Here is an 18,727-nt window from a genome sequence, read left to right as displayed (position 1 = left end):
TAAAAGCACCAAAATCTAAATAAGAAGAATTTTTAACCTAATCTAAATATTATTCATTGATATTTACACTAGATGTAATTTGACTAGGCGTGGCTGACAAAAGATTTTAGAATAAATTATATGATGTATTACATCAGAACAGTATATATTCTGAATTAAATCATTGCATATTTTATTCAATTGCCCTTTCAAATCTCGCTTGGTTACGCTGAACCTGTAAAACATATTTTTTTTTTTTGTGAGAGCGATCATACTAATAAATAGAGCAACCCAAATTATGCTTTATTTTTTGTTTAATTATGCTTCATTTTTTCCCAAATTATGCTTTATTTTTAATCTCAAACATTGCTTTATATTAATGGTGTATAATGTATATTATTTACTATATACATTAAGTATTCTAAATATCTTGATCTATTTATGAACATTTTATGCAACCAATTTTTCATATTTAATGAACTTTCTACTTAATGCACTGTAAAGAGGTATGCTGTACTCGAGGCAGTTTTTTTTTTCTATCACTTGTGTGCATAGGCCTATATACAGAAAGGAAAAGTAAAAGATGCCACCAAAAATACAGAAAGTGCTCAAGTTCAAGAAATGCACATAACAATACAGTGTGGAGTTCTTGTGCACTATTCATTGTTGGTGGAAAGTTTTTCTTTTTCTTTTGCTTTTTTTTCTTTTCTCCACATCAATGGATTACACCGAAAGAAATTTACAGGAATAAAAATAAGTTTTTCATTGTTTCATTCTTATGTTCTCAATGATTTTGCATTGTAAATATTGGTTTTAAAAAATATCAATAGAGTATGTTAAAGTTGCAGTTAAACAGAATTTTCCAAGAATTGTGCTATATATTTTAAATTATGCTTTATGCTTTATTTTCTAAAATTATGCTTTATTATGCTTTTAAAATTAGTTTCTTCTGGACCCTTAGACAACCACAACCATGTTCAAGGTACCAACCAATGCAAGGTGACCAGACGTCCCGTTTTAGCCGGGACAGTCCCTTTTTTCCAACCGTTGTCCCGTTTTTTCTGATTCTCGAACGGGACGCCTAAATGTCCCGTTTTTAAGTAAAAATGACCTAGTTGTCCCGTAATTATTATTCAAAATATAAATCGTCAATGCAGATTCTACTCTTTTCCATACCAACACTCGTTGTCAAGGTTCAGCCGTGCCTAAAACTTCTGAATTTTTAAATGGGAATTGAGTGTTCGTGGTTCAAGTGAGAATTGAGTGGGAGTTCTGAGTGTTCAACTAGTTAAAAGAATTGTTGGGTAGAACTTGCAATCGGGAGCCATTATTTGTTGTGTGGTACACGCGAAGTTAGAAACGGCGTGTTATCAATCGTACTTGTGTATTTTGTAAATTGAGAACTGCTGAGTCCCAAAATGCAATCTGGAAGTCAGATACCCCTCCCCCCGTAGCCAATTCCTATGCGTCCCGTTTTCGCAAGTGAAAATTCTGGTCACTTTGAACCAATGTGTAAATTGCTATTATGCTCTTTATGCTTTTGGGTTGCCCTACTAATAAACAAAATTCGGCGTTTCACAACTACTCTTGAAACCATACTTGGATTCATGCTTAACACTACTGACTTTTTTTTTTCGTTTTTAAATTGATACTCCACATTTGTTCCTGCGTAAAGGTAATGAAGTTAGCATCATATACTATTATAAATAGCTTCTGTTAAATAGTTTCATTAGAGAAACTTAGATAGCGCAAATAATTTACACTCTGAATTCAAAAGCACGCGGATTATAAAACAAAACAAAAACATCATGTTTTTGAATCAAGAAATATTACTTACAATAGCCTAGTGAATCAATAGAAGGAAGTTCTTAATTTGAAACAAATTAACGTTATCTAAAGATTAATTATTTCAGATTCTCAAGGTATAGTGTTTCATATCAGTGTTTATATTGCTCGTCTATAGTGTGTCATTACGAGAGAAAAAAAATGTATGGTTTAAAACTTGGGTGCTATTGTAGAGATCAGTTCAAAATAGCATGGATAAGTTTGTTATTCACTGGCAAAAAAAGCTAAATGTTCAAACGAATAACCCACACGTGATGAACATGAGCAGTCACATACCTGGCATTGAAGATTCACTAGGTAATATTCAGAACAAGTTGTCAAGTGCTACAACCTCGAATTTAGGGATGCGCACGAGTCGAGTCGAGACAGAATTTTCCTGAGAAAATTCGAGTCAAGACACAGTTCTTCCAATAGAAAAACACACGTTTTTGGAGTCGAGACATCACTTTTACAGCACATTTTCGAGACGAGACAGCCTCAAATCTTGTCTCGTGCGCATCCCTACTCGAATTGCACTGCACAAGCGATGAATCTTGGACACAATAGACCTGCTCAGCCTCACAGGTACACTTGCTCAGCCTAACAAGTACTATGTTAAGTGTGTACTTGAGAAAGTGCAGTTTCTCGCAATAAATGAGCTACCTTATGATGAGGATTGAGGATGTGGACTCAAAAGACTGCAAGAATTAAATCCTTATGAATCAAGTTCTACTAGACTTTTTACAGCACTGTTCAACTACCGAATAGGAAAAGATTCTAAACGGAAGTCCATAGTCATATATATTCCTCAGAACGTTCAAAATATGCATCATCTCAGGTTCAGAACAAAATAATAGATGTGTTCGCGGAAGGGATACTGGACACAGTAGTATTCATGACTGATGTTCTGTATGGTTGCGAAGCATGGTCCCTTATTCTGAGAGAAGAACATAGACTGAAAGTATTTAAGAATAAGATGCTGAGAAGAATATTCGGACGCAAGAGGAATGGGGAACGGCGGAAACTTCATAACGGGGAACTGCATAAGTTATACCGTTTACCAAACATTGTTAGGGTTATCAGGTCTAGAAGGCTTAGATGTACAGGTAATGTAGCTAGAATGGAAGAGAGTAGCAATCTCTTCAAAGTTTTAACTGGGAGACCAATCGGAAAACGACCATTAGGAAGACGTAGGTGCAGATGGGAGGATAATATTCAGATGGATCTCGCAGAAATAGGGATACAATGTAGAAACTGGATCCTGTTGGCTAAGGGCAGAAGTCAATGAAGGGCTTTCATGGATGCGGCATTGAACCTCTGGGTTCCATAGGCCACACAATTAATTAGTATTATTATAAAAGGCATCGTCTAGTCGCATCTCGTCTCGTGTGCAACCCGCAAGAGCCTAGCTTCATTAATACTGGATAAGTGTTGACAATTTGTTCATGGAACAGAAATGAAATGAAATGAAATCTTTGAGTTTTACGTCCCACGTTTATCCCGGCTAGGCTAAAGGAAATGGTGATGATGAGAAATGAATGAAATGGTGGAATGAAGAAAATGGGAGAACCCCAAGAAAACCCACGAGCACGGTGTTTGTCCACCACAAAGTCCACACGGCGCGAGCTGGGATCGAACCAGGGACCCCAAGCACCAGAGATGAACACTCTACCACTGAGCCACCGAGCCCCCAGTTCATGGAACAGAGAAACGATATAGACAAAATGCCAGTTGAATCAAATAGTACAAGCTTAAGCTTGATTCAATAATTAACAACTAATAAGAACAAATTTATAATGTAACACATATTCTCGAAGCGTGCTAATGGCTTTTCTCTCAATTGGAAATTCACGTTCTGTGGTTAAACTTAAACGTTGATATGTAGGTCTAATTTACGACGGGTGACGGAATTTCATACGAGGAAAAAAAAAGTCATAATAAAAAGAGTACAGAACTGGTCATAAATCATAAACCAGGCGTACGTACGAGTAAATCCGTCATTGTAATAATGCATGAGATAGAAACATTAAAAATGTTTACCGCTGAGAACAATGTAAAATAAATTCAACGAACTGCATTAGGATCTGTAGATATCAGAAAAAAATTGCGAGTGAACATACACGTTGATTTTCACGGTCTTGTGACGAACTCATACGTATTATTCACATACAATACACGGTACTGCAATTTTGAAGTTATCGTAATGCTACACGATAGTCGCAATTTTATATTGATTTATGCAACCATATTGAACTTCGTCTGGCATTGTGAGCTTATAATGTAACTGATTTCTCTTCATACTGTATTATTATTACTATTATTACTATTATTATTACTATAAAATATTTCGTTTGAAAAATAATTATTTTCGTATCTCCACAATTATGCATAATACCAATGTTTTACTACGGAAAGAGAAGCACGGTGACGCAGTGGTAACGCACGTACCTCTGGTACGTGCGGTCCTTGATTCGATCATCGGCCAAGTAAGTTTGTTATGGACAATATCGTGTTCGAGGAGTTTCTCGGGGTACTCTCGTTTCTTTCCTCATTATGACATGACGCAACCATAGGTATTCCATCACGAGAAATTTGAATTATAATCATGAAGACTAAAATTAAATCTATAAAACTTTTTTTTTTAACTTGAACTGTACTGGCGAGACGAATGATTAGTGGTAGTTTAAAGGAAGTAGTTTACAGTGTGTTCACAGTGCCCTATCTTGTACGTTTTGTATTCATAGTAATCTTACCCGAAACTACTCTAGCAACACTACTCTAGGTCCAACAGTGAGAAACGCTAGGCTAACCGCTAATCAACTGCCAATGTTGGCCCTACGTTGTAATTGGCCGCTTAGAAGGGCATCTGTCAACCAACTCAACTCCCAACGTTGGACTTACGTTGTAATTGGCCGTTTAGCTGAGCATTTGCCAACCAACTCAATTGCCAACGTTGGCCCTACGCTTTAATTTGGCGCTTAGCCGAGCATTTGCCAATCAACCCAATTGCCAACGTTGGCCCTACCTTGTAATTGGGCACTTTGCCGAGCATTTGCCAACCAACTCAATTTTCAACGTAATCTCTACGTAAGAGGTAAAACTGTGATTAGGCGCGCCAGATCGAAACTGTCGGATAAATTGCGGTAAACTGTTAGTATGTCAACGTAAACTACGTTGGTCCAACGTATTTTTCAACCAATTTTTAACTATGTCGACCATTAGCCGACATAAGGCCTACGATGTGTGCTGTTAGGGTACCTACACCAAGCTATCATTAAATGTCAATTGAAAGTACCTATTGTAATGAAAACTTTTAACAAACTATAAAGCGCGCAGAATATGTTTCATGTATTTTTAACAAAAATTATATGCGAATCCCCAGGGGTGCGTATTCATCTAACACCCTCGGATTCTACCCCCCCCCCAAATATACATTTCTTTCCCGAAATTTAATATTCTAACCTCCAAATTTATGACTCTATCAATCAAATTGATTATTCGCCCCAAATTTACCATTCTATCAATCAAATTGATTACCATTCTATCAATCAAATTGAATATTCTACGGTAAATTTACCATTCTATCAATCAAATTGATTATCCTCCCCAAATTTACCATTCTATCAATCAAATTGACTATTCTCCCCTGAATTTACCATTCTATCAATCAAATTGACTATTCACCCTCAAATTTACCATTCTATCAATCAAATTGACTATTCTCCCCCAAATTTACCATTCTAGCAATCAAATTGACTATTCTCCCCCATATTTACAAATCTGCTCTACAAATGTACAATTTTCTACCATCTTGAATGAAAAATTATTTCCCCAAAAATAATCTCATCAGTGCTCTTGGCACTCTCGTACATGTCTAAGTAGCTCAGGTGTCACTTTCTAAATGCTGACAGAGCCCCTCAAATTTTCTCCTGGGATTGTGAATTATATCTCTCTAGTGGGATGGTTTGTTTCATTGGATTTTAGCATCCCTTTCAACATCGAGGTTATTTGAGTCGTAGATCTACAGCTTTAACCGGGATCCGAACCACATAAGCTCCCACTGTGAATCGAACTCGTGTCTTCCATCTTGCGCACCAAAGACCCTTATGTTAACTGTGTTGCCACGAGGAAGCTCAAATGTTCCTAGGTGTTAACTTGGATGTCCGAAGTATAAAAAGGAAATCCATTGAATATTTTTTAAGCAAAAGCAAGTCATCCATTTCACGTCTCTGGAACATTATTATGTTATGATGAGGAAGAGCGATGTTTAAGATTAAGAGAAACAACTTAAAGAATTTACGTCTGATTAAAGGTACCATGGAACCCATAAGATGTTGTTAGAAGTACATTACTCGTTTGAAATTCACCAAAAGTGCTATCCTACCTAAACCCTAAATGTTATAATATTCATACGTAATACAAATTATCGGGTTTTGACACTTCTTATACTAGTTTTTTTTATGTAATAATAATAATTATTATAGAAATATTGTAAGAAGTTATGGTTACAAAATTCGCCTGTGTCCTGGAGTTTAAATAATCAAGCGTTCTTCAGTACTGAAACCAAAAGACGGAAACACGTTTTTTTTTTTTTTTTTTAGGAGAGAAATACGAGAAAAGGAATTATGTAAATATATCGGCATGCTTGCTATTATTGAGCAGTTAATTAAGACATTTGATTCTACGAAGGTTAAAATAACGTTGACGAAACGAGTAACGATTCTTGACTACGTAACTGTATTTGTTAAGGGATTAAGACAAAACTTTCTACCAGGCGGATTTCAGGACCCGTGAGATATTTGGGGGAATGTGTAGTTTTCCATTGAAAATGGTGCATTCGAACTTTATATCATAATGATGCTTCTAATAACGCCAACTGTAAGGATGAACTAAGCAGGAATAACATTTCAACATAACTAATTATCATAGCAAAGAATGCATTCTGTTTCCATTATAAAGATAATTATGGCGGGAGAGGTAGGTGACTATACATTGATTCTGTTTAAAAAGAGAACATTACTACAATTACTGTGGGGGGGGGTTGAGAATAATTAACTTTGAGAGATTGCATACTTGGAGGGATTGAATACCTCTGTTTTCTACCATACATACACTAATTATCCTGATCATATGTTCTTATAAATAAATATTTAAGTTCTATTACTTTATCAGAGAAAAACAATGTTTGTTTCAGAAAAAATGTTCCGGGGGGGGGGGGCACACTTAGTATTCGGAGGAAAACATATTATTTTCACACGGTACTATTCTATTTATTATTATATTATAGACGTATTATTTTGTTCTGCTCCGAGGGGCACTCTCAGAGCCCTGTGGGAGCAGTGCCCCCCCGAAAACAAGTGGAAGAAACACTGGCGATAAGAACTTTAGTGCTTGAACCCCCTATATGAAATTCCTTATATGCTACTGTAAGTAAATCTAAAATTTCACTAAAACGGGTCACGAAAAAGGAAAAAAATCATAGGCGAAGTTTAACAGGAAAAATTATATATACAAACGCCCTTACCTGTGATTATATTAAGCAAATTCATGTTTGATTTGCTTTGGTTATCTGTGGAAGACTCGCGAGTTTCTCGAGAATCGATCTGATTTGAAGAGGATGCTTCAGCTGCCATCTACAAATACGAACCCCGCACTGTCAGCTGGTTACAACAGCTGATTCAAGCTGCACAACGTTATTTTTGGTTCACTGCCGAAAAGCACTTTTCGTTTGAGGAATGTGTTTCAGACGTTATTTTCTCATCTCACTGCAGTGTTTTGTTTCTGCAAGCCGGTCACGGTTGTTCGTGTGAACGACCCATCGATCTGCAAAGCGCAGCAGAAGCTGTTTTCACTCACAAATTGCCACAGACTCAGTCAACGCGTTTAACAATAAAGCGGAGAATCAAAATGCACGCGGATTCCTTGTCGCAGAACCGGAATCACCTGAGTTGGACACAATACAACTTCATGAACGCCAATTCATTTCACTTCCCCGTAACCTCATTTCTGTGACTACGCATGCGCAATATTGTTCGCTCTTCTTTTATTCTGCCAAGCAAAATACACGAAACGATTCTTGCTTTAAAATGAAACGCGTTAAAAATAATAAGTTAAAAAAAAAAAAAAAAGATGAATGCACGGCAATTATCCATAGTAGCATAAAATAGATTGAGTTGGAAACAAGTTGAGCGACTTGAGCCATAATGTTGTGAATTATGTTTTGGGTAAAGTACTGATTGAGACACAGTATACAGTGTAATAAGCCGCTGGTTGTTTGATTTAAAGCTTAGCGTCGCGTTCAGTACAGAGGCTATATGAGATGTGGTCGTGGACCTACAGTTTAAGATGGAAACCAATCCACGTGAGGTCCCAGCGGGAATCGAACCCTGGTCTCCCGCGGCCAAGGCATGCAAAGTAACCATATTGTCAGAAATAAGGCAGTTACTCTTCTTCTCAAATCGTCTTAACGTCCCACGTTTATGCCATTTTGGGTAGACGAGACGGATGATTAATTAATGAATTAATTATATTTGAAAGTAGTGTTAATTAGTCAATTAGTCTCTTCGCTGAATTAAAATAAGAAAAATCAATATGATCCATTAGTCAGTCATTTTTTAGTATGATTAAAGCCCTCTCTGATATCGATCATTTTCGATCATTTTTATATATTTCTTCCTCCCCCTCCCCAAGTTGAGGGGCCGAATTTGGATTTAAACGGCATCTGAAGTGCCACTGTTCATCTCAGCGATCCCGAAAACTATGGATTCGGCACTAATATCACGTATGGCAAGATAGCCCCCCACCACCACTTCAGAAAATTAAAACAATGACTAGGTCATTCGTTTGTAACGTTTGTACCGAAAATATTTTCGTTTGTACCATTTTCCTTATTGGGTTACTTGAGAGGTCAACTGGGGGGGGGGCTATCTTGGCGCCAAGATAGCCCCCCGTATCACAGCACAAAACATTGAAATATAGTACACCATTCGAAAGTAATTCGTTTGTACCGTTTGTACCGAAAAAAGTTTTGTTTGTACCCTGATAGTTTTCGAGAAAGAGGGGATGACATTTGGGGGAGCTATCTTGGCGCCAAGATAGCCCCCTGTATCACAGCACAAAAAATTATTTCCTTTCAATACGATTTTTTTTTTTTTTATTTTTAAGGAAAGTAAGTGTTCTCAAGAAATATTTCATTTATTTTTTTATTACGAGTTTTTTTTATTTCTTAAAAAGAAAGCATATTTTTTAAAATATTTTTTTTTATTTTTATTTTATTTTTTACTTTCTGTTGTAAGATGTATTCATATTCAATCAGTTCATGAAATCTATCGTACTTTCAACAATCTGAAATGTAATTCACGAGAATTTCCTACGTGTTAGACAATGCATGTCAACTTCAGAACATTTGTGGTTGCATAACCAAATAGGATATGTAGTTAGTAGAGAACATACGAAAGTAACGATCGAGTATTTAATTGGATTTCTGCCCCACTTAACGTCCCGTGCAAAATTTCATCATTCTATGGCGTCGGGAGCTAGCTTAAGATTGCAATATTTGAGGCGTATGTATCATTGTGAGTTAAGGAAGAAGCATAGAGTTACCAGAATGGGGAAAGTTCTCTTTCTCGGATTACAGACAACTGTATTAACTTTAATGTTGATATACAGTAGAGTGGTCATTTCCAATACGAAGGGTCTCAGGTTCGATCCCCTAATTCACTTTCACTTATCATCCATTTCCTTTACCCTAAAAGCTGTAAACGTGAGACGTAAAATCGATAATTTCATTTCGTTCAATCTTCATAATATTTCTAATTAACCGATAATGGTTGGAGTTTAGCGTTCCTTTTAGCACCGAGGCTATATAAGACGTGGATCTAAAATTTAACGTGAAATCCGAACCTCGTGAGTTTTCACTGGGAATCGACTCGGGTCTGCAGCATCAAATGAGCATAGACTAACCATATAGCCACTAAAGAGTTAATTCATTGTTGATGCTAATATCGCTGCTATGTTAAATTTCCGAAGCCATACGAGGGCCGGTGGAAATGTTTCTGCACATTACTACTAACATTGAGGCTAGTGTTTCGTTATTATAAAATTCGGAAGGATAGACGTTTCTACGTTTAAACTATCTTTGATCATTTGTTTAAGGTTATTCGTTTATTTTTCACAGCAGTTTGAAGAAGTAGTTTTGTGCAAGAAATATAAATTTCTCGCGAACACTTTCGGGCGATTATATATATATATATATATATATATATATATATATATATATATATATATATATATATATATATATATATATATATATATATATTGACTTCAAATGTAACTTATCCCCAAAACAATGCATCAAGTGACTTCGAGAATGAAGCACCATCGAACAGAACTGTATACAGATGGTTTTCTGAATTCCAGCGTGCTGCCATGTTTTTCAGTGATGAATTTCATGGAGATTGTCCCTTGCCTCATATAGAATACTGAAAATGCATTCAATACATGAGGTTGCTTGAGGCAACATTTAAAATTGCTCAATTGAGCTAATGTTACTCATGGGTTACCTTGGTCTGATATGGAATCATTTTAGGGGGTGAGCCTCGAAAAAACTCGGAAGACGAAAATTAAGCACTATCTTTATAAATATACCCATATATAACATTTATTGAGGGCAGGGACGGAATGGCAAACATAGGGACCATCCTGATGTTAAAAATGTATTTGACATTGTTCATATGATTTATCAAATTCAGTTTGTCTTCTAACCTACAAATTCTATCACATATATTAAAATAAAAGTAAAAGGTTAATTATAAAAATTTTCAAAAAGATTTAAAAGGAACATATTCATTCTATCTCATACAATGTAGAATTGTCATTATCATTTTTGGTTATAAACATAAACAACACTGGAATTAGTGCTTTTAGTTATTTATGTAATAAATAAACAATCCAGCTTTTAAACAAAAGATTCTGACATTTAAAAAAACGAAGGATATTCTCGCTGATTGAAACCTAATCAAAACTCGATTTTGAAATAAGGATAAATAATAGTTTATTCCCTCATAAATCAGAGGTTATTTCAAATATATTAAAGTTTACTTCTAAGTTACCTACATATACTCCAACCAAAAATCTAACCTAATCCTACTAATACTAATATTTTCATGTGAGTAATAATAAAGCATGGATTTAATTAACACCACTTTCGCTTGTTTCGTTTGCTGAGCTTGTTTCGTTTCCATTATGTAAGTTACTGATAGCTTCAAATATTTACTTAACTCTTTGAAGCTAGAAACAAGATCGTCAGTTACTTTATAATCAAACGTACATGAACTTTCTAAGCAGCATGTGGGTCCCCTCCCTCCCCCCCAAAAAAATCCGATTTTTGTGTAAATTTTAGGGTGATTTCACAACTTTTAAGAGTCTTCATCCCGGTGAAATTAAAATACCGCTAATTTTACAGTAATTATGTGATATCTTCAAATACATAAAAGATAATTGAAATATGGAAGAAGAGCGCCCTAGACAATATTATTTTGCGTCAGGTACCGTTATCACAAGTCACCTAGTGGCTTTCCGTTTTCAGCTGTTTAGAAACGCGAAAATAAATGCCGATTTTCAAAATGTCTCGAAATCGAAAGCAGATAAGTGAGTCCTGATAACGATTTCTCATGTAAAATAATATTGTCTAGGGCGCTCTTGTTCCACATTTCGATTATCTTTTATCTATTTGAAGATATCACATAATTACTGTAAAATTAGCGGTATTTTAATTTCGCCGGGATGAAGACTCTTAATTCGGGAGAAGGAACGGTGGCTCAGTGGTAGAGCGCTTGCCTCTGGTACGTGAGATCCGTAGTTCGATCCCCGGCCAAGTAAGTTTGTGGTGGATAACATTGTGTCCGTGGGGTACTCCCGTTTCCTCCCACTTTCTCATTCCACCCATTCTTCTGTCATCACTCACTTGCTTTAAGCATCGTCTTCCTTAGTCTAAAATGTGTAATCGTGAGACGTTAACTTTGAAAGATTTCATTTCATTTTCGTATGGATTTAATTCCTGAAAGAGCTGCAATACACCAGCTAGACACACTTTACACTGTTACAGGATTTTCCTGACAAAATTCGAGTCGAGACACGGCTCTTCCAATAGAGAAATATACATTTTTCGAGTCGAGACATCAGTTTTACAGCATATTTTTGAGACGAGACAGCCACAAATCTTGTCTTGTGTGTATCCCTATTCACCTTCCTCATTTTCATTATCTTCACCTTCGTTTTCCCCTTTTATACTTCTATGATCGTATTGCTCGCTTTGAGCTTCATTACTTATAATATCCTACTTTCTGTATCCTCGGTTAATTATAGTCCCTATAATGACTAACAAATTCAAGCAGTTCCTCTCGATTTTTTTCTTCCCACTGAGAGCACAATGAGGTAGTTTTCCGAGTTTACTGATCTCATGGAAACGGATAGTCTCTAGTCAAGCAATATTCTTTACCAGTATTTCATTGCAGATAAATCAATAATTTTAATTGCTGAATTGTCGTATCTAAAATAACATTGAAAACATTAATCTCAAACATTTTTGATGGGGAATCAAAAATTCTCGCTTCATCTTGGAACATCTCTTCTGCTTGAAGAGTTCCTACTGGTATTCTGTTTGCATGGAAAGTTTCAACTACAGCAATGTATCCTGTATCATTCAATTTTCTTTGCAAATCTTTATATAACTCTAAAAGATTTACTTACAATAATTACTTGTACTCATAATTACTTGTACAGAAATAATTATTATAATTATAATTTTATTATTATTATTTGTACAGTACTACGTGTTCACGATTAGGAAATGGGGCCGCGCTGGCTCAGTGGTAGAGCGTTCACCTCCGGTGCTTGCGGTCCCTAGTTCGATCCCACCTCGCGCCGTGTGGACTTTGTGGTGGACAAACACCGTGCTCGTGTGTTTTCTCGGGGTTCTCCCGTTTCCTCCCACTTTCTTCATTCCACCATTTCACTCATCTCTCATCATCACCGTCTCCTTTAGCCTAACCTGCGAAACCGTGGGACGTAAAACTTAAAGATTTCATTTCACTTTTCATATATCCAAAATAGCCGTTTATGGTTTTACTTTTGGAAACTGAACTCTCTGAAGTTCAGGATAAAAATTTTCCCGAACGAAGAATGAGATGTAAGCTAGATTGTATTCAAAAAAAAAAAAAGTTTAATTTCTGTTTGTTAATTTATGGTACAGTATTACTTTTTCTTGCCTGCCAAATTATATTTGGGTAACCAGTAAAATACATATATCAAGATGTGTAACTTTCAAGCACCTGAAAAGATGATTAGGCAACCAAAACGACATTTGTGATAAGGCATAGAATAATGTACACCTGCAGCACTAGTTTGAGAATGAACCAAGACAGCCAACTGCAACTGAGCATAGGATTCATAAGTACTGGATGTTGTAAACTCATTTTCTTAATTGTAGAACCCAATATAGGAAAACAAAAGTGATATTTGGACAAGAAAGCCATAAAAAGTTTTTTAAAAAATGATAAAATTTCAAATAAAAAATATTTGGCCTTTTATGCGGAAAAAATCTCCGTTCCAAAAAGAAGTCAGTTTTTTTTGTATCTCTAGGTTTTTATACAATGAATCTTAAATTAAATTAAATTAAATCTTTGTTTTACGTCCTACGATTATGCCGTCGTCTAACCTAAAGAAGAATGTGATGATATTTTGGTCTAGGAATTAATTCGTGCGGGTGGACAAGAGATGGCGCAACGAACGGAGCGTCCCACAGTTCCGTGTATCCACACATGTGTTGCAAACCCCTGTCATCGCGTATCGTTCGTAGTATAGGGCAGTGGATTAAAGCGTCAACAACACCAGTTTGTAGTTAAGTGAACATGGCGCAATTTGTGCCTGATAAAGTGTTTTTGCGGGGTGTCCTGCTGCATTACTTTAACATGCAGAAAAGTGCGACTGAAAGTCATCGTATTTTGGTGGAAGTGTATGGTGACCATGCTCTAGCTGAGCGAACCTGTCAGAAGTGGTTTGCATGGTTTAGAAGTGGTGATTTCGGCTTGGCAGACCAAGAGCGAGCTGGACAGCCAAAAAAATTTCAAGACGAAGAATTGACAGCATTGCTCGAGCAGGATTCGTGTCAAACGCAGGAACAACTTGCAGCAGCATTAGGCGTTGATCAAACAACAGTCTCCAAACGCTTGAAAGCCATGGGAATGATTCAAAAGATGTCACATTGGGTTCCACATGAATTGAAAGACAGAGACGTTGAAAGACGAAAAAACATTTGCGAATTGCTGCTTCAACGACAGAGCAGAAAGGGGTTTCTGCATCGAATTATTACGGGTGATGAGAAGTGGATCCATTACGAGAACCCTAAACGAAAAAAGGCCTTGGTGAAACCAGGTGAACCAGGTCCATCACAACCAAAACGAGATATTCACTGTGCAAAGGTTATGTTGTGCATATGGTGGGATATGAAAGGTGTGGTGTACTATGAGCTGCTGCAACCGGGTGAAACTATGAATGGAGAACGTTATCGACGACAATTAATGCGTTTGAAGCAAGCTCTGGCCAGAACACGACCAGAATGGGAGAACAGACATGATAAACTTATTGTTCAACATGATAACGCTCGCCCACATGTCGCAAAACCGGTCAAAACCTATTTAGAAAATGTCGGATGGGAAGTTTTACCCCACCCGCCGTATTCACCAGACGTTGCTCCTTCGGACTACTACTTGTTCGATTGCATGAACAACGATTTGATTGGACAGCGGTTTACTTCTTCAGAAGATATCGAAACATGGGTCTCTGACTGGATCGCTTCCAAGGATGAGGACTTCTTTCGCCACGGAATCCGTACATTGCCTGACAGATGGGCGAAAGTGGTGGCTAGCGATGGACAATATTTTTCTTAAGGTATTTATGTATTTTGTGTTTGTACTACAGCTTCAATGTATGCGTACCAACCGCACGAATTAATTCCTAAACCAAAATAAAAATCAGGGTAATGGTGGAATGAAAAATAGCGAGAAAATACGGGAGAACCTCGCGAAAACACAAGCACACCGTACTTATCCACAACAAAATCTTCTTGGTGAAGTCGAACCAGGGACCCTACGCACCAGAAATGAACGCTGTACTACTGAGGCACCGTGGAACCTGTACTGTGCACCATATAACACTAAAGCAGTGTTCCAAATCTAAGATTTGGATGAACTAGTGTTCCCACTAAACTCTAGAAATTCCTTTCTCGTCAGTGCATTGAGCGCAAGTGTCCTGAGCGCATAGAAATAAGCTAAAATCGTGTCCTGAGCGCAACACAAAAAACTGGTTGACCTTGACTGGCTATAGTTTTTAGGGGATTGTTATTATTATTATTATTATTATTATTATTATTATTATTATTATTATTATTATTATTATTATTATTATTATTATTATTATTATTATTGTGTTATGCAAGGCGCTACTTTCCTTCCCTTCAAGGTCAACTTGTTTTTTCTTGATGTCTGCTCTTGCGCTCAGGACACGATGCACTCAGGACACTCGCACTCAGTGCAGGCCCCCTCACAGGAAACACTAATTGAAGGCATGGGCGCCGATCCTTGGGGCCAAGATCCCTCCTCCTTCTCGAAAAGTTTTCTTGAGCTCCCATGATGTGTTTCATTTTGCTTGAATATCTGACAACAAAACATACTTGAGAACGAACTATATCTGTATACCCCCCCCCCTCTCAAAGTTATTAGGGTTGACAACTATGAAGAATAAAATTACCGACACCTGCTCACAATCCTTAAAACATTTTAAGAATAATTATATCTTAAACGCTGAAATATATAGTTGAGGCTGATAAAAAAAAAAAAAAATCCGATCTACCGGTAAAATACCGGCCAGTTGGCAACCCTAAAAGTTATTCAGAAATGAGCGCCGCTGATGGATGGTGAGAATTATAAGTTCAAAATCAATATTTCATTTCTGAGTGATATGTCAGCAGTGGCGTATTTAGGATTTTGTTTTGGGGGGAGGCTATGCACAACACGTGGATAAGCACTTATATTTTTCCTTTTGGGTGCCGACAAATTTTAATGAAGTTTTTTTTAATATATAACAAATTTATTTCGGGAAGGGGGGCTTGAGACCGATAGCCACCCCTCTAAATACACCACTGTATGTCAGGAAAGAATTTTGAGCGCTGATGAGCAGATTTGTCTTACTTGCACTCAAATTGGAAACATCCATACCGTAAGGCATTAATTAAAACAACTCTGTATTTGTCTGCCTAGCCTTGCCCTTGAGGATAGATTTAACTATTTTAACTCGCAGTTTTGTATTCGTTGACTGTCTTTCACCATCAGTAAAAACAGAACACTTTTTTTTTGTTCTATCGGACTAAATGGTTCGTTTTGCACATTGAATTTACTGTTAACATGACCACGCTTTGTGATCTTATTTTTTTTCCCTTCTTCTTCTTCTTCTTTCTTGGGCTATTGTCTTCTTAGCTTTTAAACACTTTCTAGTTCATTCATGTCATTTTTTAGTTGTGTGATTGTCTTTTGTTTTCGTCAACCATCAAAGAATTTTAAGAGCCAACTGCAATAAAGAAAGCAATCAAGGTTATTTAGCACACGATGGTTTGGCGTTAACTTTCCAGTGCAACAAACATCACACATTCTAACGCACTGTCACAAAACATATGCAGCTAAAACACAATTGAGATAAGAACTGCAATATCTTTCTTTCACTGTCACACTTCTCTTAGAAAGTGTTAACTAAATTAACTTCTCCGATGTGCATTTACGAAACAACTGAAAATGCATTAAATGCCGCTGTAGTTAGTGGAGTGCATTAGGGCAGTAAATGGAATAATTAATGTGTGATTTAGAAAACAAATGTGACAATGAATTACATGAACAGGTCCTATTATTGCGATGTTTCAACTTTTTTTCGTTGTATAAAAACTAGCTAAGTATTCGTTCTTCGCACGGTAGATATGTGATATTTAAAAATATTCGACATATGTATATTATAAAGATATAGGTTTGATGAAAATGCATTACAAGCGCAGATCCTGGAGAGACCGAGAGGGGCCAGGGCAAAGTTAGCTTGGAACCGCTTGAATTTGAATATCTTTGCTCGGATATTTCACAACGGAACACACATATATCAACGCCCTCCCCCTCCCAAAGTGATATGTAAATCAGCACCACTGGCAGCCACAGGGGCGTACCCATGCGGGAGTCCCCCGGGTCCGCAGCCCCAAACTTTATTATTTCTACATACATTTATATACTTTCTTAATAAATCTGCATTGTTTAGCGGAGAAATGATTGATATAGTCTAAAGATTTGAATTTACATCCCATCTTTGCCCTTTCTTTTCTAATAAAAACAAATTAGTTCTATATTTTTTTTCTGAGAATATAGGTGAGAGTATTTAATATAGGTTTATCGCCTTTTTCGGGAGCAGAATAACAGCGAATCCAAGAACGTACGCAAGGGTGAGCCTGCGTGTTCGGATGCTCTTGAAATACTGACATTTTTGTAAATGTAGTCTAATTTTAGGGATGATTTAATATTTTTTTAATATATTTTATAGTTTATCCTCTTATTGAATATGAACCTCCGAAAAAATGTGGACCCCTCACGAAGTTGAATATGTGTCTGATCGGTCAGTTCAGAAGAGACCGTGGATCGTGTTCAGAGTTGATGACGATGGATTTTGGTGAGTCAGAGTAGGTCAAAGTGGATGAGAGTGGTGCATGGTGGGTGGTGGGTCACAGTGGGTGATGGGTGAGAGTGGGTCACCGTGGGTGGTGGGTCATGGTGGGTCATGGTGGGGGGTGGGTCAGAGTGGGTCATGGTGGGTGGTGGGTCAGTGGGTCGTGGGTCAAATTTTCATTGACCCACGCCAACTCTGGTGGACCCCACCCAATAAAAAATTTCTGGGTACGCTCCTGGGCAGCCACTCCCTATTTTCGAGCTCGTACAGTATCTATTAAAATATATCGTATGAACTAGCAATAAACTTTGCCTCTTCATTTATAGCTGACTAGCTCAAACTCCCGTTCTTCAAATGGGAAGAATAAGATTTATGGAAAATATTTGTAAGATAAATATCGACCTCCCCCCCCCCTAATTAGGATATGTATTTCAATCGAAGTGAAACTATAAAAACGTAGCTCGGCCCAAATGCTTAAGAGGCCTCACCCCGGCGAAATTAAAATACCGCTAATTTTACAGTAATTATGTGATATCTTCAAATAGATAAAAGATAATCGAAATGTGGAACAAGAGCGCCCTAGACAATATTATTTTACATGAGGTACCGTTATCACGACTCATTTATCTGCTTTCGATTTCTAGCCATTTTGAAAATCGGCATTTAGTTTCGCGTTTCTAAACGGAAAGCCACTAGGTGACTTGTGATAACGGTACCTCAAGCAAAATAATATTGTCTAGGGCGCTCTTGTTCCATATTTCAATTATCTTTTATCTATTTGAAGATATCACATAATTACTGTAAAATTAATGGTATTTTAATTTCGCCGGGATGAGGCCTCTTAAAACTCTTCATTGTGTTTTGTAGTAAGTATATGCCTATACTTTAACAGAAATAAGAGTTTTAAAAAAACAGTAGGTTGTTAATAAATTAAAGTTTAATAAATTTAGGTCTGTGTGTTTCCCAATCGCAACATGCAGACTTATAGACTATAAAGGAAATTCCTGAAACAGAAACCACGAAAGATTTTCACGTTCTTCTCCCTCTCTATTATAAAATTGTGGCTACGTGCTTATTTTGAACTTCCAGATATTTTATGTAAATCAAAAACTTCAACACTAGGGTAATTAATCCTGTTATATTCCTCCCTTTTTTTTTTTTCTCTTGGAAG

General features: G+C 36.8%; 1 protein-coding gene and 1 long non-coding RNA gene across 2 annotated transcripts in view; one reads left to right on the top strand and one right to left on the bottom strand.

Moving 5' to 3' along the window:
* The window catches only part of LOC145668913 (aquaporin AQPAn.G-like), a 179,553-nt gene extending 171,817 nt beyond the window's left edge, over nucleotides 1-7,736 (bottom strand). Inside the window, exon 1 of the mRNA XM_081737194.1 lies at nucleotides 7,328-7,736. Coding sequence (XP_081593320.1) covers nucleotides 7,328-7,436 — 109 coding nt within the window. The 5' untranslated portion in view covers nucleotides 7,437-7,736. The remainder of the gene's footprint in view (nucleotides 1-7,327) is intronic.
* Nucleotides 1-18,727, top strand: part of LOC145668914 (uncharacterized) — a 165,080-nt gene that overhangs the window by 44,552 nt on the left and 101,801 nt on the right. The gene's annotated exons all lie outside the window — the stretch shown is intronic.

The sequence above is a fragment of the Thermobia domestica genome, chromosome 13 (assembly GCF_964235325.1).
Source record: "Thermobia domestica chromosome 13, izTheDome1.hap1.1, whole genome shotgun sequence".
NCBI lineage: Eukaryota > Metazoa > Arthropoda > Insecta > Zygentoma > Lepismatidae > Thermobia > Thermobia domestica.
The sequence above is the reverse complement of the archived record's forward strand: the minus strand, read 5'-3'. Positions and strand labels throughout refer to the sequence as shown.